The sequence below is a fragment of the Rhinatrema bivittatum genome, chromosome 9 (genome assembly GCF_901001135.1).
Source record: "Rhinatrema bivittatum chromosome 9, aRhiBiv1.1, whole genome shotgun sequence".
Classification (NCBI taxonomy): domain Eukaryota; kingdom Metazoa; phylum Chordata; class Amphibia; order Gymnophiona; family Rhinatrematidae; genus Rhinatrema; species Rhinatrema bivittatum.
Genome location: NC_042623.1, coordinates 127,533,820 through 127,560,004, shown reverse-complemented (window position 1 = coordinate 127,560,004; position 26,185 = coordinate 127,533,820). Strand labels below are relative to the sequence as shown.

At 48.3% G+C, this 26,185-nt stretch overlaps 1 protein-coding gene across 2 annotated transcripts in view; it reads right to left on the bottom strand.

Moving 5' to 3' along the window:
* MTPN (myotrophin) overlaps positions 1–26,185 on the bottom strand; it is a 109,704-nt gene that overhangs the window by 29,418 nt on the left and 54,101 nt on the right. The window contains exons 4-5 of one of the 2 annotated variants that reach the window (XM_029617239.1): positions 17,727–17,810; positions 10,503–10,553 (exon numbers count right to left, since the gene is read on the bottom strand). In XM_029617239.1, the coding sequence (XP_029473099.1) occupies positions 10,503–10,553; positions 17,727–17,810 (135 nt within the window). The remainder of the gene's footprint in view (positions 1–10,502; positions 10,554–17,726; positions 17,811–26,185) is intronic. The other variant, XM_029617240.1, reaches the window with a different exon arrangement.

Below are 26,185 nucleotides of genomic sequence, written 5' to 3'. Positions count from 1 at the left end.
TCGGTGTGCTGCAGCAGTCAAAAAAGCAAATAGAATGTTAGGAATTATCAGGAAGGGAATGGTTAATAAAACGCAAAATGTCAATGCCTCTGTATCGCTCCATGGCGAGACCGCACCTTGAATTCTGTGTACAATTCTGGTCATCACATCTCAAAAAAGATATAGTTGCAATGGAGAGGGTACAGAGAAGGGCAACCAAAATGATAAAGGGAATGGAACAGCTCCCCTATGAGGAAAGGCTGAAAAGGTTAGGGCTGTTCAGCTTGGGGAAGAGATGGCTGAGGGGGGATATGATAGAGGTCTTTAAGATCATGAGAGGGCTTGAACGAGTAGATGTGAATTCGAATAATAGAAGGACCAGGGGGCATTCCATGAAGTTAGCAAGTAGCACATTTAAGACTAATCGTAGAAAATTCTTTTTCACTCAATGCACAATTAAGCTCTGGAATTTGTTGCCAGAGGATGTGGTTAGTGCAGTTAGTGTAGCTGGGTTAAAAAATGGTTTGGATAAGTTCTTGGAGAAGTCCATTAACTGCTATTAATCAAGTTTACTTAGGTAATAGCCACTGCTATTAATTTCATCAATAGCATGGGATCTTCTTGGTGTTAAAGGCCAAACCAGGCCACAAGAACCTGGCAAGTACCCAGTTGGAAACAGGATGCTTGGCTTGATGGACCTTTGGTCTGACCCAGCATGGCAATTTCTTATGTTCTTAGGATGTCATCAGTGAGGAGATCATGTAGGTGGCTAATCTGGTTATAGATAGAGCACGTGTTTAGGAGCAATGTTTTTATTTTAGGAGAATTGATTTGCCCAGGTGATGTGCCGTTCCTGTGATTGGTTTCCCTTGGTGGCTGGGTTTCTAAGATGGTGAACGTTTACTTGGCCAATAATGGTGGTAAATTGATAGGTCAAGAGAAGGGCAGAGCTTTGGGCTAGTGTGTAGTGGGTAGGTGTATTAGTGATGGTATGCACACTATGTGGGCAGATGGTCTTGGCAAGGGGGATGGAGCTACATGAGTAGGTATGGCTCAGGCAAGATGGTGTACGAGTATACCTGCTGGCTACGAGAGTGGCAGAATGGTTTGGCTTTCGCCTGCACAGTTATGCACAAAAAAGGGGGCATATTGGCAGGAGTGCCTGCCTGTGTCATGGCTCTTTAAAGAGTCAGCTGTCACTGTCAAATGAGATCAGCTGAGGGGGAATCCAGCAGCCAGTCTTCTTCAGGACCCTGCTTTTCTTTTGGTGAATATGGGCGGGGGGGGGGGAGCCCTATGATGGGGACAGGGCCAGCCCAACACTCACCACCTGTTGCTGCCCTGGAGCAGACTCTGCATGTCCTCTGTCATGGCTCTTTAAAGATCTGGCTAACACCATTGGATGAAGTCAGCTGGCGTGCATGTTCAATAGCTAGTATCCCTTTGGGACTCAGTTTTTCTTTTGATGCAAGCAAGGGGGCCTTATACTGGAGACAGGTGGCACCACATTCACCTCCTGTTGCTATTTATTCATAAAGGTCCACATCCTCTCCTTTTCTCTAAGACGTTTGTCCCCCCGTGTGTGGTACATCAGTTATCCTGCCCTACTTATCCTTTCTGAAGCCAAATAACATTCATTCATGCAAAATGCAGTTCATTTATTTAAATAATGTAAATTGCATTGCTGCATGGCTACCACTCTGCTTTGCAGGAAGAGCCGAGAATGATTCCCAGTTCAGGATTCTGCTCCTCAGACTTGAAATGCAGAGAAGAGGTTTAAATTCTTCTTTCATAGCAAATGCTTAAGATTATCTAAAGAAAACATAGGATGTAACTATAAGAAGGTTGAATCCTGCTTTAAATCACAAGAAGTCAATTCAGTACTTTGTCTATGTGAGGAAATACTAGTGGCTGAGCAAGATCACCCTCTTATAAGATCTGGATAAGACGTGATAGGAGAGAACCTGTATTCTTTTGTACTTTTAGGATTATACTGCAAAGTTGTCTAGGAATAAAAATTTACTTTTTCTGATAAGCAGGGCATTTAGCCATGCATAGTGGGTGACGTCATTCGTGATGTCACGAAGGCGGAGCTATTCTCTTAGCTCGAAGAGCTTTGAAGTGCGCATGACCTCTGGTTTCCGCACTCGAGCTCCCCTTCAGTTTTAGTTTTCCGCGGTTACACATGGACATGTGGCTACTCTCAGCCTGACTAAAAATTAAAAAACTTAAAAAAAAAAAATTGACAAGTAGCAGGAAAGAAGAAAAGATGCCAAGGAGCTCAGGTTTTAAATACTGTTCCTGCGGAAAAATTATGTCTGTGACCGACGGGCATAATTATTGCTACTTATGCCTCAGTCCCGATCATGATCAGGCCACGTGCAGGGACTGTGGTAAAATGACCCCACGGGCCAGAAGACAAAGAAAAGAAAAAAATGGAGAGGATGAGGCAAACATATGCCCCCTCCCTGATGGATGATCGTTCGACCAAGACATCCTCTGGTAGGCGAAAGCCCCGATCCGAGGCCCCTCGACACGCGCACTCTGCCTTGGAAGGCCGTGCGTCGCATAGTGCGTCGGCATCCACGCATCAACCACTCCGCCGATTACGATGCATGCGCCGTTAAAACCGGCTTCGCGTCCTTCGTCAATGCCTCATATGACATTACCGACGCATGCGTAGACTCCATTGAAGAAGTCGATTTCTACGACGCATCTCAATCTACGGCGAAATTACCTCATAAACCTTCTCCCCCGCAACTGGGAAAGCCAGTCTCAGCACCAAAAATTCCAAATAAAATCAGGGAAAATCTCTCTCAAGGACAAAACATACTATAACTCCATCTCAGCCAGGAGATCACCACCAATTTTATCGAATGTTATTATTGATGACTCACCAGGTGGCTGGGAATCATCCCGAGATCGAGGTACTCGTCCTAAACACTCCACAGAGAAAATTCTTTCACTCAACGCACAATAAAGCTCTGGAATTTGTTGCCAGAGGATGTGGTTAGTGCAGTTAGTGTAGCTGGGTTCAAAAAAAGGTTTGGATAAGTTCTTGGAGGAGAAGTCCATTAACAGCTATTAATCAAGTTTACTTAGGGAATAGCCACTGCTATTAATTGCATCAGTAGCATGGGATCTTCTTAGTGTTTGGATAATTGCCAGGTTCGGCCTCTGTTGGAAACAGGATGCTGGGCTTGATGGACCCTTGGTCTGACCCAGCATGGCAATTTCTTATGCTCTTATGTTCAAGGTCTCCTCATTCATCAGTCCCTAAGCCGCCGTCTAAACGATCAAAGAAGTCGACCAGATTACCTGACCATCCACGTCAAACAACTGAGGAGACTGTCTCAAATAACTATGCAGTTACATACGTTCTTTCATGATTTCCCATCTGATCCTAACGTTTTACCACCGGATTTTCAGATTCCTACATCACCGCAGGTTTCTCCTGATCCAACTCATGACCTGCCATCTCCACAACCATCACATTCCCCTCTCTCTTCCGTTCACACGATCTCACCAGATCCTTCTCCGGTATCATCTCCTGGAAGTTCAACAGGTATTCCATCGGACCCCCCACAAGATCTTCCTCAACCAACTTCTCCACCGGAAGATTTAACTTATGGTAAAGTTCCTAGAAAAATTGGGTTTAGCCTTAAATATAGAAACTCAAACTTCCAGACCCAAGATCTGAGGTTATGGGGATTCTCCAAATACTGGATGTTCCAACTGAACCAACTGCTCTACCTTCTCATCAAATATTGGAGGGTCTTATGGATAAAGCTTGGGATACTCCACACCTTCTTCCATCTATTTCTAAGAAAACAGATTTAAAATATAGAATGCAAAAGGCCTCCTACTACTCAAATGTGCAGGTTCCTCACAATTCAATAGTAGTAGAATCGGCAATGGCCAAGAAAAAACGACTATACTCTAATACACCTCCCAGAAAGGATAATAAACTCCTAGACGACTTTGCAAAAAAGGATTTACCAAAATTCTCTGCTTAATTCTAGAATTAACCATCATCAGCTTTACATTATACAATATTTATTCAATTGTACTCAACAGCTGCAACCCTAGTTAACTATCTCACAAGGAGATGCTCCACTGCCTCAACCCTTCCCAGACCTACAGAAAGGCTTGCGTCACTTGTTACGGACAGCATATGACACTTTCGCAAGATCAGCTACTTCCATTTCTGCTAGGGCCAGCAGTATTAGAGAAGACGTACATGACCAACTAACCAATTTGCCTTGCAGACCAGATAATCTCTTTGGAGAAAACCCTACCAACCTAGTTAAAGGCAACAGCCTTTCCAATCTCAGAGACAACAATCCCAACTGCAAGGACAAAGACCATGGCAAAGAACACCAAGACAACAAAAACCAAACACCAAAGCAGTCTTTTTAAATCATCTTGCCACAGCAGTTCATGTGGGGGTGGGTGAGGAGGGGGGAGGAGACTGGTGATTTTGGACCACTGGGAATGAAATAAGGACACAGATCGATGGGTGTTGAGCATAATACTTCAAGGGTACCAGTTACATTTCAGCTCCTTCCGAACTCTTCCACATCTCATTACTTCCAAGACTCCTCAAAATCAAGTCCCTTCTCTTGACGGAAGTTTCCATTCTCCTTCACCAGAAGGCAATCCAGCCAATTTGTTCTTCTCAAAAGGAAAACAGTTTCTACTCCCAATATTTCCTTATTCCCAAAATGTCGGGAGGACTATGACTTAGATGTTCGAGCGCTAAACACCTCACAAGAGAAAGATTCAAAATGACTTCTCTCAAAACCGTACTTCCCTTTCTGCAAGCGAACGACTGGATGTGCTTGCTAGTTATAAAGGATGCATACACTCACATACCAAGCCACAAGGATTTTTGGCGTTACCTTTGTTTTCAAGTTGCGAATCATCACTACCAATACAAGGTACTCCCATTTGGTCTTTCCTCTGCCCCGCGAGTTTTCATGAAATGTCTTGCTGTTGTGGCACACTTACGCAAACAAGGAATAAACATATTCCCTTACTTGGATGATTAGCTTCTAGTATCTCCCAATCCACAACTCCTGAAGCAACAGGTGGAATGCACGCTCCTTTGTCTAGAAAACTTAGGATGGACAGTGAATTACAAGAAAAGTCTCAATGCCATCCTTCACAAACCATTCAGTTTATAGGAGCATTGATTCAAATACCAATATCCAAATCTTTTCTACCTCTGGACAGAATCAAAACCATACAATCCCTTGCTCAGACACTTATGTCGGACAGTAGTTCCAGCATGACAAATAATGGTACTCTTAGGGCGTATGGCGGCAGCAATTCATGTAGTCCAAAATACTCGTCTACACATGAGACATCTCCAGTGGGGTCTAAAATCTCAGCGGAACCAATTTACACAGCAAATGTCCCACAGAGTATGGGTGACATGCTCCATAAAAAAAAAAAAAAGACAAAATGGTGGCTCGGTCTGCCCGTTTTGAACAAAGGAAGTCCTTTCCAACTTCCTCCTCATCAGATAATACTCACAACAGATACTTCTACGAAGGGCTGGGTTGCCCATCTCTTACATCTAGACACTCAGGGTCTTTGGTCAGAAACAGAACAAAGTCTCCAAATAAATCTGCTGGAACTAAGAGCAATCAGGAACTCTTTGATTGATTTCTCCTGTAACCATGACTAGAATGCAATCAGTAATGATCCATACAGACAATCAGGTAGCCATGTTCTATATCAACAAACAAGGGGGATCTGGTTTGTTGACACTTTTGCAAGGAAGCGGTTCAAATATGGGAATGGGCAGAACACAACAGGATCTTCTTACAGGCATCCTACATTCCAGGTCTTGCGAAACACAAGAGCAGACAAACTAAGCAGAGTTTTCCATCCCCACGAATGGTCGCTCAAGCAAACGGAAGCAGACAAGATTTTCGCAAACTGGGGTACTCCAGAGATAGACCTCTTTGCATCAGAAAACAATCGAAAGGTACAAAGGTTTTGTTCTCTTCTTCCCAGCGTGCACAGGATGTTACAGGACGCTTTCCTGATTCCTTGGGAGAAAGGCCTTCTATACGCTTTTCCTCCCATTCCACTAATTTCATGCACAGTCCAGAAATGTATTGCGGACAAAGCAGACCTAATCCTAATAGCTCCAGTGTGGCCGAGACAACCGTGGTATCCTTATCTACTTTGTCTCTCAGTCACTCATCCAATACTCTTACCGAAAGACCCCTTTTCTCAACACGCAGGGAATCTGATTCACCCCATGCAGTCCTCCCGTCATCTGACAGCATGGAGAGTGAACGGCAGTTACTGAGTTCCCTGAACCTCTCTCCAGACATTTTGGAAGTCCTCATAGCATCATGAAAGCCTTCTACCAGGAAGAATTACGCCTTCAAATGGAATAGATATTCAAAATGGTGCGCCCAGAGGCTTGACCCCCTTTCTTGCCCACCTGAGTCGCTGTTAACTTATCTCCATCATTTATCCCTCTCAGGCCTGGCAGTAACTTCTAACAGTTTACCTTAGTGCTAACTACAGTTTACCTTAGTGCTACTGCAGCTTACCATGTCATGGATAAGGGCTGTTCCATCTCTACCCATCCGTTGATTTCCAAATTCATGAAAGGCCTGTTTCGTCTGCACCCACCTTTTAAAAAACCAATAGTGCCATGGGATATTAACAGTCCTCGAAGCGTTGATGAATCCACCCTTTGAGCCCATGTCAACCTCCACGCTTAAATTCTTAACGTGGAAGGTGCTTTTCCTAGTGGCCATCACTTCTGCAAGAAGAATAAGTGAACTTCAGGCACTAGTAGTCAATTTTCCATATTTTCAATTTCACCATAAGGTGGTTTTACAAACTCACCCTTCATTTCTACCAAAGGTCGTATCTGCTTTTCACTTAAATGAGACATCTCCCTTCCGGTTTTTCCCCCCCCAAACCACATTCTAACGATAGACAAAAATGTCTTCATACCTTAGATTATAAAAGAACTTTAGCCTATTACAAAAACAAGACAGACTCACTCAGACATTCTTCTCAAATATTTGTCTCCTTCAATCCAAACAATCCAGGTCAAGCGGTGTCAAAGAGAACTCTTTCCAACTGGCTTACCGCCTGCATCCAATACTGTTATTCTACAAGAGCAATACCTCTTACTGGTCCTGTGAAAGCTCATCAGATTAGAGCCACTGCAGCTTCTATAGCGCACATTCAAGGAGTACCTATCCAGGACATTTGCAGAGCAGAGACCCGGTCGTCTGTTCATACATTTACATCACACTACTGTCTCGATCAGCAGTCTGCTTCAGATTCCTCCATGGGATCTGCAATTCTAAAAACTTTTTCATAAGTATCTATGGCTGTCCACCTTCCATTGGTTGCAAAAAAAAAAAAACAACACACAAAAACAAATTCACTCAATTCCAAAAAAATTCTCTCATTATTGGCAGTATCTGTTTGCAGCCTATGTGCTTGGGACTCCCACTATGCATGGCTAAATGCCCTGCTTATAGACTGAAAAAAGCAAGTTTGCTTACCGTAAACTGTGTTTTCCGTAGATAGCAGGGAATTTAGCATGCATTTCCACCCACCTCCCTGGACAGCCTTCCATCCTCAACACCTACACCAGCACTTAGCTTGGAAAACCAACTGAAGGGGAGCTCGAGGAGCGTAGGAACCAGAGGTCATGCGCACTTCAAAGCTCTTCAAGCTAAGAGAGTAGCTCCGCCTTCGTGACATCACGGATGTCACCCACTATGCATGACTAAATTCCCTATCTACGGAAAACACCGTTTATGGTAAGCAAACTTGCTTTTCTAAAGAGTTCTATAATTCATTACAACTGAAATGAAATTACTCATCTATACTTGAGCCTGAACATATTTACATAGTAATATAGTAAATAATGGCAGATAAAGACTAAAATGGCCCATCCAGTCTACCCACTTGAAATTTATCCTCTTTTGGTAGATGTACGTATAAAGTTCCCAAATGCAACCCAGCATCAACTTCCTTTTTGGATCTTCCACCATCTTCTCATATAATGTCCCAAGCATGGCCAAATCCATCATGATCATCACACTATTAGAATCCCCATGATTCCTTAAAGCCATGATGAAGACATATCACTTTTTTGGGGTTGCAAATGCTGCTCTGTCCAGGTTACTCCCATGCTATTTTTAGAACCCATATACAACTATATCATTGCAGTTCTGCGCTGTAGCTGCCACTTTGTGCAGGTTATTCCAATGTATTTCCATCCTCTTGCCATTATAGATCCTCACTCTCTATACCTCCTCTGGAAGGGCATTCTGGCATCCACTGTGAAAAAAACATTTCCTAATGTTATTCTTACATCTTTCCTTTTTAAAGAACATGCTTCCTAGTTGTACAATTTCCATTCCTTTGAAAAAGGATTTGGTTCTTGTGCACTATTAATACTTTTCAGGTATTTAAATGTCTGTCATATCCTCCTGTCTCTCCTGTATTCTAGGATATGGTACATTTACTTCTTACCTGATATTTTCCTTTAATATAGTCAGACCAGTCCACACAAGTGGTTTATGCATGCCATATCAAGTTTGGAGCCAAAACACACTAGAAGCCATAACAGGTTAAAAGATGTGAAGAAAAAAAAAATCTGAAGACTGCACACAGTGAACAAAATTCTCCTGATGAAGATATATATTCAAAACATGGTCCATGTCAGGACTGCTGTTCTCAAAATTTTGAACTAAGTCATTGGGGAAACAACTTCTCATAGGACACTACCCAAGAAACATTAATGAACTTTTAAGAAAAACTACAAGTTAAGTGTTTTAATTGCATAATAAAAATCTGATTTAAAAAAAGTAATATTTCATGATACTAAGACTGATGATTATAGAGAAGGCAAGTGAAGGGTGCCCAAGGAAGCTGTCCAAAACTTCTCTTTTTAAAAGTTTGTTGAAGGCCCTTAGGTCTAGGATGGGATGGAGTCCACCTGTTCCTCTTGGGAATCTGGAAGTACCAGGAGTAGAATCCCTGCCCCCTTTGCCTTGGTGGGACAGGTTTGGCTTCTCTGGCCTTTAAGAACATAAGAGTCCCTGAACAGTATTTCCTGATGCACTAGCAGTCCCCAAATTGGGCACAGAGGAGAATTTGGCGGGATACCCAATAGATTTAATCAATACCCTTGACTGATGATAGACAGAACCCACTGGTCCGAGGTTATACTGGGCCACTGATTTGCAAATAATCATTGCCTGCCCCTAACTGAGGGGGGTTTGTCCAGAGTCTCTGGTACAGGCAGCTGGCTTATGCTCCCTATGAGCCAGTCAAAACCCCATCCTGGGATTTAGCTGGGGCACTGGTTGAGGCTTGGGAGCACCTGCTGCCTGGGATGACTGCAGAAGCTCACCCTTTGTGAACGAGCATGAGGGACCAGTGGATAGTATCCCCCCTCTGGTAGTAGAAAGTCTTCCTCTGACCCTGTCTCGCAGACCTCCTGGCTGAGGATGGTGAGCAGATCTTCCTCTGCTGAGGAACTGGCAGCGACCACCGCATGGGGCGGGGGGTGAAGCATCTGTGCCCTGCTGGGCATCGATGGCACCCCAGGTACTGGCACCAGCTGAGATGGTAACATCCCACTGAGTACAATGAGATGCTCCAGCAGCAGTTCCAAGAGGGAGAGCATGGACACTGGTGCCATCTGTGCAATGCCCTGCAGCGTCCGATAGACTGCCAACTGGACTCTGTGCCAACTCATCCTCAAAAGCTGCCAATATCAAAATGGACTGGGAGCCAGGACAGGTGGCCAGGTCTTGACACCAGGACTGGCGGGGACCATTGCAGACCCCCCCCGGCATTGATGGAGGATAGGCACTACTCACTGCAGGGTTGCTTTGAGGGCATCACGGCAAGTGCCGGTGCCTACCCGAGCCCTGCGCATTGAAGGTTACCGATGCAGAAGTTTCCTCAGCTTCCCTCAGTGCTCGGGCCCGGTCTTTCCCTGGTGCCAAGGTCGAAGATGATGAACCATATGTCCTCAACCTGGAGGAGACAAACAGGGGCTGGTCCCCAGCACCCCTATCTGCCAGTGGCATCGACTGAGTAGAAGGCCCCACCGATGTCGATGGCTCGGTGTCCATTGGTGCAGCTCCATGGTCCTTTGGCCAGTCAGTTCTGCGCAGTTTATTCTCAGCTTAATACCCAACTTCCTACAGCGGCCTGCTGGGAATTTCAGGCCACCAATGCCAATGTTGATGGCTTGGGCTTTTTCGACCCGAAGAGCTTCTCTATCTTCTCAAGGCAAGCGCAACGTCATTTGGTCACAAGCAGCACCCCTGGACGTCATGCGATGTCCCCAGGCAGAGGATACATACATCGTGTGGGTCTGTGATGGACATAGTCCTTGGGCACTGAGGGCACCAACGAAAACCCGAGGCGGCCATGATTTCGATAAGAACCTAAAGGGAGAAACAATGGGGCACAGAAGCGAAAGGGAAAACAAAAAACAAAACAAAACTTACTGAACCACTGAAAACCCAAAAGGTACAGGGGAAACGAGAGGGACCCGCACACTGGGGAAAAAACAACAAAAAAAAATGGTCAGTGAAAGTTTTCCAAATGTCTTTTGTTTAACAAAAACCAAAACCAAACAAGTTCAATAACCACAAGGCAAAAGCACTGTGGGAAAAAAGACTGAAGAGGGACCCTGTGTGGACACATGGCATAGGGCATGCTGGGCATGCTCAGTGTGGCTAATCAAAGTTCCAGAAATTTTGACATAAGTTTTCCGTGTCGGGCACCATCCGATGATGTCACCCATGTATGAGGACTACCATCCTGCTTGTCCTAGGAGTAAGGCCTTGTTCCCGCCTTAGCTGCAACTCTCCAGTGGGAGTGCAAGAAAGACAGCCAGCCCCACAGATGAGGACTCTCCTGGGGGGCTAATCACAATCCCCGCAGGGTCTTTCACACCTCTGTGCCCCTTTTTTCCTAGCACATAAATGCTCATTCAGCTGCAGATGCCACATACAACCTATAGTGCGGTTGTTTTGCTGTACGCCCCCCCCCCCCCCACCCAGGACGAAAGCAGGGTTGATTACCTGTAACAAGTGTTCTCACAGGACAGCAGGATGTTAGTCCTCACACATGGGTGACATCATCAGGATGGAGTCCAATCACGGAACACTTTTGTCAAAGTTTCTAGAACTTTGACTGGCACCTACTGGGCATGCCCAGCATCCAGCAGGGATCTCCCTTCAGTCTCATGTATAGCACCAAGAGCATGCGAAAAATAAAAACAACAAATCGCAAGTGTATCCAACTTCACAGGGATGGCGGGTGGGTTTCGTGAGGACTAACCTCCTGCTGTCCTGTGAGAACACCTGTTATAGGTAAGCAACTCTGCTTTCTCAAAGGACAAGCAGGATGGTAGTCCTCACACATATGGGTGAACGAGCTGAGGATGCCCACACATGTACCAAAAGCACCCAAAGACGTGCAACAGGCACAACAACAGGGGCGATTTTGGAGAACGGGCAGCCTGAAATTCCCAGCAGGCCGCTGTAGGAAGTTGGGTATTAAGCCAAAGCGTCCCATGGTGGAGTTTTGTGACTGCGATATAGGGAGCAGAAGTTGTCCACCTTGCGATTGTGAACCGACGCAATGAGGTCGATGCTCGGATACCCCCCACTTCTGAAATAGCCAATCCGCCACCACGGGGTTGAAAGACCACTCGTGGGGCTGAAACGTACGATTGAGTTTGTCCGCTACAACATTGTCCACACCCGCCAGGTAGGTCGTCTCAGTAGCATGGCATGAGAAAGAGCTAAGGCCCAAATTTGTGCTACTTCCTGACATAGGAGGTAGGAACTGGTCCTTCCCTGCTTGTTGATGTACCACATCGCTACCTGATTGTCAGTTTGGATTAGGATTGTTTTGTTGGATAAGTAATCCTTGAAGACGCAAAGGGCATATCTGATCGCTCGGAGCTCCATAAAGTTTATTTGATTTTGTGCCTCTGCTGCAGACCAGGTTCCTTGAGTCTGCAGGTGGTTGACATGTGCTTCCCAACCTAGAGTGGAAGCATCAGTTGTTAGGATTATCTGAGGTTCTGGAGCTTGAAATGGCAGACCTTTGAGCAGGTGGGACTCTTGGATCCACCACGCTAGTGAGAGACGAAGCTGCCTGGTGACATGGACAATGTTGGACATTGAATGATGTGCGCCTGTGACCACTGGGATTTTAATGTCCACTGTGTTACTCGCTTGGCAAGTCGAGCCATTGGGGTAACATGGACCGAGGACACCATACGTCCCAGCAAGACGAGGACATGACGAGCAGTCGTGGTTCGGCGAGATTGTACAGTGCGCGCCAGCACTGCCAGGTATGAGCTCAGTCCCTGGGAAGAAAAGCTTTTGCTTGGATAGTGTCGAGATCCGCTCCGATAAAGGAGAGGGATTGAGACAGAATCAGATTGGACTTCTGATAATTGATTAGAAATCCCAATGATAGCAGGAGCTGCACAGTGAGATGGAGGGAGTGAAGTACCGCCTCCGGAGACTGAGCCCTCAGTAACCAGTCGTCTAGATAAGGATAGACGTGAGTGCCTAGTCTTCAGTATGCGGCTACTACTGCCAGGCATTTCGTGAAGACACGAGAGGCCAATGCCAGGCTGAATGGAAGTACCCAGTATTGGAAGTGTTGGTTTCCGATGAGGAACCAGAGGTACTTTCTGTGAGACGGAGTAATTGCTATGTGCATGTATGCGTCTGAGATCTAGAGAGCAAAGCCAATCCCCCTATTGGAGAAGCAGTAGTAAGGAGCCTAAGGTTACCATCTGGAACTTCTCTTTCTGAAGATGTTTGTTTAGGGCATGAAGGTCTAATATGGGGCGAATGCCTCCCGTCTTTTTTTGGTATTAAGAAGTATCTGGAGTAGAAGTCCTGTCCCCTTTGCAAAGGAGGAACTGGCTCTACAGCATTGGTTTGCAGGAGGGAATCTATTTCCCCTTGCAGGAGATGAGAGTGGTCGGAGGAAGTCCACCCCAGCTGAGGTGGAGAGTCCGATTGTATGGAGAGGAAGTTTAGATGGTAATCTTGAGCTACAACCGACTGGACCCAGCGGTCCATGGTGACGTTTAACCACCTGGTGGTAAAATGGCAGAGTCAGCCGCAGGGGGAAGATGATATTCGCTCTCTAGCGGGGAGTCAAAACCCCGAGGCAGGACCAGGTTGCGCAGGTGGCTGTGGCTTCTAAGACCTGGGTTGTCATGGTGGAGGCTTCTGGAAAGGTCTGGATGGATGAGACCGTACAGGTGGAGAATAGTACCTTCGGGCTTTGTAAGCCGGTCTCTTCGCCTCTCTTCTAAACGGCTGTTTAGAAGAGGCAGAAAAATCAGCATGAGCAGTGGAGAGCTGTTGCAGCGTTTCATTATGATCCTTCAGCTGTGCTACAGTTTCTTGGATCTTCTCTCCAAAGAGATTATCCCCTGTACAGGGGAGATCAGCTAAGCTGTCTTGAACTTCCAGGCGTAAATCCGAGGATTTCAGCCAAGCCCAACATCTCGCACTTATTCCAGCTGCTGAGATTTTGGATGTTTGGCCCTCTTCTGGGCAGACTCCACTACTACTGAATGATGTGCCAACTGCATCTTTTGGAAACCAGGAGACGGCTGCACCAAATAAGTTGCAACCGTCTTGCGATTAACAGGAGGGACTGTCCCGGGATGTTCCCAGTTGCTCTGCAGAAGATCCAGTAGAACATCAAGTACTAGAATGGACATTTCTTTCGATGGATCCAGAAATTGAAGCACCTCCAGCATTTTATGCCTGGAGTCTTCTTCAGTTTGCAGAGTGAATGGAAGAGTCTCCATCTCCCTAATTAAATTAATAAAGGGGAGGTCCTCTGGTGGAGACTTACGCCTCTCCTCAGGTGGCGAAGGCTCCGATGGGACATCGACAGAGTCCTGGGAATCGGAGGAGTCATCAGTCCACGGATTATAAGGCTGATCTCCAGCATCTAATCGTGGTCCAGCCAGTAAAGAAGGACCGCTCCTGGCCGGAGGAGGCTTTGGCACAGAGAGTATCTGTGCCGGCATCGATGGCAACGGGCCCGGCATTGGTGAGGGACGAAAAGGCATCAGTGACCTCAACGGGCACATCGGTGCACCCACTCCCGAAGATCCCGGAACGGGCTCTGGCATTGATAACCCCTCCTCATCTGAGGAGAAAGGAATGGGCGAAGGAGCAAGGGGAATCTGTGATTTCCCTGGTGCCACCAGCAGTGCACCGATGAGGACGTCCAGCTTGTCGAGGAGAGGAACAAGCACCGGTGGCACCGGTGCCGGAGCCAGCATGGGAACCGGTGGCCTCAGGTGGTTCTGGTTGGCTTGTACCACTGCCTCTTGCACCATCCGGTACAATTCCTCACGGAATGATGAAGAGGTGAATCCCAGGGTCCGGAGTAGGAGGCATGGCTGGCATCGCCAGAGGGTCCACCGGTCCCGGTGCAGTCTCGGCTGCCACGCCCACCAAAGGCGGAGAACATCTTGGTGCATTCGGCTTAGAGGAGGGTTGAGGCTCCTCAGCTCGGGTCTTCTTCCTCGATGGCTCTATTCCAGACATTGAAGCCACCAGTGTCAGAAGTTGATGGCATAGATTTTCGATGTCTATGCCTGTGCTTCTCTTGGTGCTCGGCCTTACCTGTACCAGGCACAGAGGACGGGGACGCCGAAGACTTAGACACCGACAGTCATTGGTATTGGATCGATGGCGCGGTTTAGCCAGTGATGGCGCCGATGAAGTCTGAGATGGCAGGCACTGCTTCGTGTGGAATAAGAGTGCCATTTTCTCCAGCTGCGCCCGGCGGCCCTTCGGTGTCATTTGGGTGCAATTGGTACATGAGTCTACGTCGTGTGTCGGGCCCAGATAAAGTACACAGACCAAATGAGGGTCTGTGATAGACATTATCCTAGGACAATCAGGGCACCGATGAAAACCCGTCGCCATCGTTGCTGTCGAAAATTTAGGCCGGTTGCGGTTGGTGCTGATGAGGCCTATACAAGTCCCAGATGGGAACTGACCGAAAAATAGGGTAAAACCTACAGTGCGGATGAGGCAATCGACAGCGAAGGGAGACCCCAACGGGGTATAAACTTGCAAAATTTGCAAAAAAATCCTGAAGAGAAATTTCCTGTCAGGAACTTGTGAAAGAGCTCCAAATCCGCGTGGCAAAAGCTGCACAGAAAAGAGAGACACCTGCTGGATGCAGGGTTAGTGCCATGCTGGGCATGCCCAGTAGGTGCCAGTCAAAGTTCTAGAAACTTTGACACAAGTGTTCCGTGATTGGGCTCCATCCTGATGATGTCACCCATGTGTGGACTACCATCCTGCTTGTCCTGTGAAAATGTGGTTGACAGTGCCGCAGAGATCTGCCTCCCATTGAGTCCTGACTGCCTGAACAGATATGGTCAATAGGGACCCCACAAAGCTCCAAATTTATTGTTCTACATTTGTCTTCCTCTGTTCTAGAGGAGCTGAATGGACCTTCCCTACAGACTCCATGGAACTGCACAGTGCTGTTACCTCACCTCTCTGGCAAACAGCACAGACATCCTTGCTGGGGCAAGCCTCACTGCCACTATTGGGATGTAGGATAAGTTGTTCCTCTGCCCTGTCTGCAGCTCAAAAATGCCGCAGCACACTGCACTACACTATTCACCTCATGCATTTTTTTTTCCCAGCGACTTCTCACTAACACCCCCAGGCACCAATTTTGCACATTTCCTCCTTGGTGACTCACCCATAGCCTGCTCTGCTAATGAGCCCGCAGAGCTGAGCGGTTTTTTTTTTTTTTTTTTTTGCAATACCTAAAAAGGTGTTTCCTTACACCACAGAGTAATTAAGGCTGGTCCTGGAACTGTTCCACCAAAGGAGAAAGCAAGGGGATTTTACTTTGGGAGCTGCTTCCATCTGCACTTCTCCTTAGAAGAGAGCATGGATGTATACAAGGAGTGACATTAACAAGCCTATTGATCATTGTCTCCATCTACGGGTTGGCGTGCATAATCCACTAGAATGGATTGGTCTGACTGGATGAAGAGGAAACATTTAGGTTCTTCACTCATCCTATTAGTGCTTCGTGTGGAACACTATAATTAGGTTTAATGTATAAGGCAGGATGAGTTAGGGTAAACTGGAGAGAATGTCCATATTTCTTTGGGCCACATAAGCCTCCCAAGAAGGGGACAATAAACAAAGAAAGACATTAAAACTCAAAGGACAGAATAAACTGCAATATTGAGGGAAAAAAAGTTTTAAACCATAAATGCAGTTTTGAGACTTTCCACGTAAGTGAACATCCTTTACTCAGCTGGCAATTTCTGATAAGAATTATAAAGCATAATTGGAAATAGGCCAGCAACCTTCAGCACTGGAAAGACATGGGAGAAGTAGGGGAAGAGAGACTCTGAAGACTGTACTAACACAAATGACCTTCTCCTGCCTCCCCAACAAGGACTGGGATATTGAGGTATCACAGGTTGGGCAGACCAGTCAGAGAAGGCTTCAATTCTGCCAAATGATGTGGAGAAACATATGATACAACATCCCCTAACACATCCAATAATGAAGAAATCTTCAAGGGAACATACTTAGGTCCAACCAATGAACTAAATGATACAAGTCTATGGACAAAAGTTATATATAAAAAGCAGTCAGAGCAAACTTCAGCACACCTAGCCCCAATGCTCGAGACCAGAAAAAAAGACCAGTCAACACAGGAGGTGAACTCCAGTCCTAGAGAGGCATCCAGAAGAGCCTTGGACTGCTGATCACAGTACAGGATGCTTCACTTCAGGAGAGTAAAAGGGAAGTTTAACTGTGGGCAATTAGACAAACATTTATAGTACAGTCCTCCCACCATTTTGTTTAGCTCTTAGCTGTAAAATGTTGTCACCAACCTACAAACAGACTGTGTTCTTAACTAGAAAACTTTAATATATTCCAGGATGCAATCTAAGTTCCAGCAACATTCTTTGCTTTGGTTCTGACAATCAAGGAGTGTAGGTTAATCCACAGGCAAATATGAGCTTTCTCATGCGAGGCTCCAGTCCTCTGAAATGCCCTCCACTGATCCCTGCCTTGAACAAAAATATTTGAAATTCAGGGGGTCATGAAGACTATTTAGGAAAGCCTTTAATTAAGCTGAAGGTAGCCTTTTGTTTCAGGAAAATCTAACTCATGCTTAGATGTGATGGTTAAGAGTTTTTGTATTTATAAGGTGCCTTTTGCTGGCATTTAATAGGATCTCTATATGAATTGAGCTCACAGCCTTATTAGTATCAGATTTATATTTAGATGTATAACATGGGATTTCTGCATGAATTCTTCTTGTAGTTTTATATATACAAGTTCTATATTTCAAATATGTTATTATATTATGTAGTAAGTTCTTGTTATACCAGATGTATAGTGGATATGTTTGGCCATTTTATCTTGTAAGGCACCTTAAGCATGAATGTTCAAATGTAAACAAATGTTTACAAATACACAATTATCCATGGTTTCATAATGAAGCAAAACGGAACTTAAAGCTATAACACAAAGAAGCTAAACACAACTTATTAGCATTTGTCTTTTATTTGATTAGTAGAATTACTGAAATGTGGGTCTTGGCATATATCTGTGTCTCTCTCATTTTCTTTATTAAACAATCAATTATTGAATTATACAACAGCAAGTTCTCACCTTTGACAAGAGCAACTTCACACAGCGGGCATGGCCCTCATAGCAGGCAGATAGAAGTGGTGTGATGCCATGTTTGTCTGGAGCCTAGAAAGGAAAAAGCATAAAGATCTCCCTTTACTATATTCATTATAAAATTGATACACCCAAATTTAGAGTTTAGAAAGTGCATCTCAAAGGTCCTCCTTATTTTAGGAAAGGAATGTAAGACCACTTTTTGCAGCTTTTTAGATTGCTCCGTTCCAAAAAATGTAACGTATTAGCAGTTTCATTTTACTACACAAGAGCTTTATTATACCTTTTATGATATTTGAGTGCTTTTCATAGTGTCATGGATATTAGGAATAAGGGTGAAGAAGTCACAATGAGCATGTCCACATGCCGTCTTTACAGTGGAGAACAGATCTTGGCTCCAGGCCCTTTAAAACCCCGACTCCTACCTTTTTATTTTATTTTTTTTAAACCAAATCACATCACATCACAGAAACAGGGAAATTATTTTAAACTGATTATTCTGTGTAACAAAATACTTTTACAAATGTGATAAAAATTCATGTTGCCATGTTAGTATTTTCATTGCAAAAAAAAAAAAAGGTATAATAATTTACTGAAGTCAGTAATCACTTGTTATTCAAGAGGCAAAGTGTTCCACAATGTTGGACGCATAACAGAGAATGAACACCTGCAGGGTGTCTGCAATCTTGCTTCCCTTAAAAGCGGCATTATAAGCAAGTGCTCATCTTGCAAATGCAATATCTGCTTAGGAACATATAGTTGTAATAATTTTCTTGCTGTCATGGCTCAGACCCACGATGACGGCAACTGGCGGATGCAAAGCTCTTGATGCCATTTGGCTTTTTTTTTTTTTTTTTTTTTTAGGCAACCAGCAGATGCAAATCCCTTCATGCCGCAGCGCTGTCAGTTTTTTGCATGGCCTTCGCCAGGTCTGCCCGGTCTCCTGCCATTTATTGAATTTCATTATAATTTATTAGACGACTGTTTGCCACTTTATCAAATCCATCTGCACTCTACCACCCATTCTGAGAGACTTCCGTAAGGGCCGCCCTTTTGAATTCACAGTCCTCACTAGCAATTCCCCCCCACACCTGTATGGAGCTGACTTTACTGAAGACCGCTGGGATGCAGTGCAAAAGAAAATTATTCCTTACCTGCTAATTTTCGTTCCTGTAGTACCATGGATCAGTCCAGACGGTGGGTTATGTCCCCCGTCCAGCAGATGGAGTCAGAACAGAGCTCGAGAGTCCCGCCTGATATACCAGCGCACCCTCTGCTGGAGCTCAGTATCTTGAATAACAAAGCCCAAAAGAGCAAAACACAATTTGGATCAAGAGCCCTAACGTAAGGCAACAGGAAGAACAATAAACAGGCACGACCCAAACCAGGTCGAAACAGTCAACTTGTGAGGAGCTGTACAACCCCTATAGAAAATAGGAGCGGAAAAGACAGACTACCTAAACGAATCCGAGCAGGAGCTGAGCATCTCATGGCGGTGGGCGTCTGGACTGATCCATGGTACTACAGGAACGAAAATTAGCAGGTAAGGAATAATTTTCTTTTCCCTGTACGTACCAGGATCAGTCCAGACGGTGGGATGTACCCAAGCTTCCCTAAACCGGGTGGGCCCCTGAGAGCCCTGCTCGGATAACCTGATCGCCAAAGTGCCCAGGAGCCGAAGGCGCCAGGTGTAGTCGATAATGCCTCGCGAAGGTATGCAGCGACTTCCACGTCGCCGCCCGGCAAATTTCTTGCGGAGAGAAGGCACGAGACTCCGCCCAAGACGCAGCTTGAGAGCGCGTAGAATGAGCCCTGACGGCCTTAGGCGGATCCCGACTGGCTCCAATATAAGATGCCGAGATGGCATCCTTGATCCAGCGGGCAATGGTCGTCTTCGATGCGGAGGAGCCCTTCTTAGGTCCCGACCAGAGCACAAACAGGTGATCGGAAATCCGGAAGGCATTGGTAACCTCTAGGTAGCGGAGTAAGACCCGCTTGACGTCCAAGTGACGAAGAGACCTCGACTCCTCTGGAGAGAACGCCAGGAGTTCCACCGTCTGATTCATGTGGAATGAAGAGACCACCTTCGGGAGAAAGGAAGGTACAGTACGCAGCGAGATCCCCGCTTCCGAAATGCGAAGGTAAGGCTCCCTGCAGGAAAGAGCCTGCAGCTCCGAGATGCGACGGGCAGAGCATATCGCCACCAGAAAAATAGTCTTCATAGTGAGGTCTTTAAGCGAAACCTCTTGTAGGGGTTCGAAAGGAGCGCTCGCCAGAGCCCTGAGAACCAGGTTAAGACTCCACGACGGACAAGGGTCCCTGACCGGTGGTCGTAGATGTTTGGCCCCCTTCAGGAAGCGGGCGATATCCGCTTGGAGAGGCAGGGAGACCGCAGTCTGTACCAGAACATTCAGGGCCGCTACTTGTACTCGCAGGGAATTGTATGCCAGACCCTTATCCAGCCCGTCCTGCAAAAACTGAAGAATCAGAGGTACCGACGCCTCCGTGGGTCGGGCCCCATGATCGGCACACCAGGCCTCGAAGACCTTCCACACGCGAACATAGGCAACCGAAGTAGAAGGTTTGCGAGCCCGGAGCATCGTGGAGATTACCGCCTCCGGATAGCCTCGGCAGTGGAGGCGGCGCCGTTCAAAAGCCAGGCCGCAAGACAAAAGAGTGCCGCCTGCTCGAAAAATACCGGTCCCTGCTGCAGGAGCCGAGGAAGATGACTCAGACGTATTGGACCGTCCACTGCCATGTGGATTAGGTCTGCAAACCAAGGGCGACGCGGCCACTCCGGAGCTACGAGAATCACGGGGCCGCTGTGATTCTCTATTCTGCGAAGTACCTTGCCCACTAAGGGCCAGGGAGGAAAAACATAGAGCAGCTGACCTGCCGGCCACGGCAGAGCTAGAGCATCCACTCCCTCTGCGCCGCACTCCCTTCTGCGACTGAAGAAGCGCGGGGCCTTGGCGTTGAGGGCGGTCGCCATCAAGTCTAGTCGCGGCGTTCCCCAGCGTTGAACCAGGAGATCCATCGCCTCGTCGGAAAGGGACCATTCGCCGGGGTCCAACCACTGTCGACTCAGATAATCCGCCTGGACGTTGTCCACGCCGGCGATGTGGGAGGCCGCAAGCCGAACCAGATGAAGTTCCGCCCATGCCATCAGAAGCGTGGTTTCGGCGGAGACCTGTTCGCTCCTCGTCCCGCCTTGACGATTGATGTAAGCCACCGTGGTTGCGTTGTCCGAAAGAATCCGCACCTCCCGGTTCCGAACCAAGGGGAGGAAACGGTGAAGAGCGAGACGTACAGCTCTGGTCTCCAGCCGATTGATTGGCCACCTCGCCTCCTCCGGAGACCACGTCCCCTGTGTGGCGCTTCGGTCGCAGACGGCGCCCCACCCCACGAGGCTGGCGTCGGTGGTCACTACTACCCAGGAGGGGACTTCGAGAGAGACGCCGCGGGCCAGGTGAGCCGGGACCAGCCACCACTCCAGACTGTCGCTCGCTGCCTGGGGAAGGGGCAGAATCACCTGATATTCCTGCGACACCGGTTTCCAGCGTGAGAGCAGGGACGCCTGCAGTGGGCGTAGATGTGCAAACGCCCAGGGCACCATGTCGATGGTGGATGCCATCACTCCCAGAAGCTGCAGGTAATTCCAGGCAGTGGGTTCCGACAGGGACGCGAAATGACGCACTTGCTCCCTCAAAGAGAGGGCCTTGTCCGCACGCAGGAAGACCATGCCTTGTTGAGTGTCGAAGGTCGCCCCCAGAAAATCCAAGCGTTGAGATGGAACGAGAGAACTCTTGGGAAGGTTCACAACCCAGCCCAGGGAGCGAAGCATCTCCAAAACTCTGGCCACCGAGGCCTGCCCATGTGAGAACGACTTCGCCCGCACCAGCCAGTCGTCCAGGTAGGGATGCACTAAAATTCCCTCCCGAAGGGCCGCCGCTACCACCACCATGATTTTGGTGAAAGTCCGCGGGGCTGTCGCGAGGCCGAAAGGTAGGGCCCGAAACTGAAAGTGCTGACCAAGGACTTTGAAGCGTAGATAACGTCTGTGTTCCGGACGTATGGGGATGTGCAGATACGCCTCTGTCAGGTCTAGGGAAGCCAGAAACTCCCCCTGGTGGACCGCAGCAATTACCGATCGCAGCGTCTCCATGCGGAAACGGTTGACCCGCAGCGATCGGTTCACCTCCTTCAAGTCCAGGATGGGTCGGAAGGAATCGTCCTTTTTGGGAACGACGAAGTAGATGGAATAATGGCCCGAGCCCACCTCGGCGAAAGGGACGGGCACAATAGCGTCTATGTCCTGGAGTCGGTCTAATGTCTGTTGAACCGCCATCCTCTTGAGATCGGAGCCGCAAGGAGAGAAGAGAAACCTGTCCCTTGGCGGACGGACAAACTCCAAGGCGTAACCGTGTTGTATGGTGTCCAGGACCCACTGGTCCGAAGTTATGCGTACCCACTCCTCGAAGAATTCCGAGAGTCGGCCCCCGATGGGTGGACTGGAGGAGTGGGTCGCTCTGGCATCATTGGGAAGATTTGGTGGGGGGTTCCCCTGTCCTGAAGCCCCTCTCGCGGGCCGCCGCCCGCGAAAGGAACGCGACCAGGGCTGTGGTCTACTGGAGGCTGCGCGAGAGCCAGGTTGCCGGTACGATCTGTAACGCCGCTGTGCCCTCGCTCTGGTCCTAGTGGAGGCAAACGCCCGGTAAGGACGCTGCCTATCTTCGGGCAGACGATGTACCGAGTTCTCCCCTAAGGACTTGATGATTTCGTCTAGGTCGTTGCCTCGACTTGGAGGAGGCGTCCGCAGACCAATTACGCAGCCACAGGAGCCTCCGGGCTGCTACTACCGAAACCATGGACCGAGCCAGTACACGGAAGAGATCATACAGAGCATCCGCCCCGTAAGCAATGGCAGACTCCAGGCTATCGGCCTGGGCAGCTTCCTCCGGAGGTAACTGCTGGGACGTTAGGAGCTGTTGGACCCAAAGGAGACTAGCCCTTTGAGTCAAAGAACTACACATCACGGCTCGCATTCCCAAGGCCGAGACTTCAAACACCCTCTTGAGAAACGTCTCCAGCTTGCGGTCTTGCGTGTCCCGTAGGGCCGTCCCGCCCGTGACGGGGATCGTCGTCCTTTTCGTCACCGCTGAGACCGCCGAGTCTACCTTGGGAAATCGGATGAAATCCAAGAAATCCTCCGGCAAGGGATACAATTTTTCCATAGCACGGGAGACCTTCAACGACGCCTCAGGAACGTCCCACTCCCCAGTAAGGAGCTGCAGAAAAGACTCATGCACCGGAAAAGCCTTTGCCCTGGGCCTGAGGGCGGCCAGCACCGGATCCCCTTTTTTGGATGATGTCGCAATCGCAGGAGCCACTGGTGCCGGGGGATCCGGAGGCGGATCCAGATCGAGCTCCTGCAGAGTTTGCTGAAGAAGGTCCTCCAACTCCTCCTTGTGAAAAATTCGCAGGGCGCGTGGATCATCTCCCTCCGCCTGTCCCTCCGTGTGTGCAGGATCCGGAGGGTCCGAGGGGTCAAACCCCGACGGGAAAGCCCCTCCCACCGCACGCGGCTGGGATGGCAAAGCAGAGGTCCCTGGGACTGCCCCAGCCGGGGTCAGGGACCCGGGGGGCGGGACCGCAAGTTTCGGGATCTTGGGCGCAGGACGACTCACTGAGGCACCCCCCGGATCTGCCAATCCCTGCAAATATGCAGTGTGCATTTTCAAAATAAAATCTGGGGAGAAAAACGGCAGACCGGGAGGCGCAGCAGCAGCGAGATCCCCTTGTGGCCGATGAGCGGGCCGTCCTTCCTCGGGGCTTCCGTGCCGGCGGGGGGCCCCTGAACTGTGCCTTCCTTCTCCTGCGCAGTTGCTGCGTCCGGATCCCCCTCCAAAATGGCCGCCCTTCCCGCCATCGGCGAGGAAGTGGCCGGCCCACGCTTCCCGGGCTGCGGGGAGGGTGGCGTCGGGACGGAACCCGAGGCGTGCGCGTCCCCTTCCCCGTCGGGGAGGCAACGAGGACACACTCCCTCCCTCGAGAAACGAGACCCCGGGTCGCCGCAGGTCTCATAGCGATGCCGCCGAAGAAACAGCGCCTCGGGGGGGGGCCAGAAACAAAAAGCGCACCACGGGGGAGCCCAAGGGCCCTCCGAGCAACCCAACCAGTCCACAGACGCCGGCGGGAAAACCCCTCTGCCGGCGCGCCCAGGCCCGAGAAAAATTCGCCGGGCCGCGGGACCGCTGAAGTGCGCCGGAGCCGGCTTTACCGGCAAAGGAGAAAAAAACAGCTGAAGAGAAGAAAATTCACACAGAAACCACACTTACCCCCAACGGAAGGAGAGGGAACTGCAGAAGGAGGCAGAAGAGAGGAAAGCACGCCTCCTCAAAAATCAAACTACTTTTAAATTTTTTTTTTTTTTTTTTTTTTTTTTAAATTTCAATAACTTGATCCAAATTGCTAGAGAATATGACAGAAAGAACTGAAGAAAAAGGTCAAGAAAGAACCAAAAAACCTGTCACTCTGGGGAAGCACTGTTTCCCCAACTCGCATCTGCTGGAGTCAGAAAGATACTGAGCTCCAGCAGAGGGTGCGCTGGTATATCAGGCGGGACTCTCGAGCTCTGTTCTGACTCCATCTGCTGGACGGGGGACATAACCCACCGTCTGGACTGATCCTGGTACGTACAGGGAATTATAGTTGAACTCTTCTGGCTTCTGTCCCTCCCGATGCAGCCCTTGTGAAAGTATACTTTCCTGTATACTGTGAATAAAATTTTGGAAGTGCTTGAAAAATATCTTCAATGACTGTGTGACTTGATCATTTTTACAAGGATCCTAGAAATTCCAGCGCAATACGGTTTGTAATAATTCTTTCAAATATTGGGGTTTTCCATTCATTAACACTTTAATGTTACATTCCACACTCCATGTCTCCAAAAAGGCTATGGATATATTTAGGCACAAATAGAAAACTCCACTGTCCCTCTTCTTCCTCCTCTGCTCAAAGAGAACAACGCTATGTACCTGGAACTCTGGGAGGGAATGATGCTCAACTGGATGGTTCCATGTCTCGCATGATGTGATGGAGCGTAATGCGGCATCTGCTCATTTACCATTCTACTGGGCTTCAAGCCATCTGGTGTACTAGGCTTCGGCCACCCTAGATGTGGATGTTAAACCCCACACTCACCATGACCCTTGTGTTGTGTCCGTCGATGCCCGACGCCCTCTCTCTGCCCTTCTTACCTCTTTGGCGTCTCCCTCGTCGTCTGCGGGAAGATCGGCAGAAGAATGCCGTGGCAGCCAAAGTCTTCCGGCGTCCCCGGACCGGCTAGACACTGCAAACTGCCATGTTTCCTGGAGGCCTAAGGGTCTATGTGCGGCCCAGACTGAAGTACCGGCGATGGCGCGAACCTCGGGGCGCCCCCCAAAACGGATATATAAGGTCTTGGAATTTGCTAGCAGAGCGAGTTAGCAAGGGTTGGGTTACTCTACCTAAGCTACCCTGCCTCCTCGGACTTACTAGGGGTACCCGCTCCTCGGGGGCCTCGCTCTCTCCTTTGTTTTTCAGGAGACAGTCTGGAACTGGTACTCGCTCCTCGAGGACCCTTGTTCCCAGACTTACTAGATACTCTCTTCTGCCTGGAAGTCATTACTGCCAACTACTTCAGTGAGGTACCATTGCTCTCACAGCTTTCCCTGGAACCAGGTACTCGCTCAAGAGCCTATACTTTCCAGCTCCTGGGCTTCATTGAGATATTGTGTGAGTGTTACATCTGGTTCAGTACATGAACTCTGCATACCCTGCCTACTCACTTTATTTCAGATTCTCCACAGCTCAGCCTCCAGGGATCGCTGTTCCAGTATCTGAGGTACTGCAGCCCAGCCGGGCATTCCAGCTCACTACTGCCACCTCTGGTGGTTCAGTATACTGTCTAATAAAAGAACTAGTATGTGTGTCTGTCTCCATACTCTGAGCCTGACCAGTGGTCCCTCTCGGGATCTTCCCCCCCAGGGGTGTGGTCATGTGCCACTGGTCCAAGGATCCACCCACAACTCTCCTAAATAATAACAGATTGCTAACTCCTTGCTAACTCCATGGATCCGGCACAACTGAATGCCTTACAGGCCATACCGGGCCTGGCCCAGTGCATTATGGAGAAACTTACTGCAACATTTCATCAGCTACACACACAGAAGGTTCAAGGCACAGCCTCCAACCAAGGTGGTCAGTCACAGGAGGTAACTTTAAAGACTGCTGTTCCACTGGAGGCTCCAATCCGCTTTTCCGGAGAAATCCAGAAGACCCGGGGCTTTTTGGACCAGTGCTGCATGTACTTTGCCTTACAGCCGTCTCCATTTCCTACTGCTCTCTCCAAGACTACCTCCATCCTTTCATACCTGGATGGTAGGGCTCTGTCTTGGGCATTGACC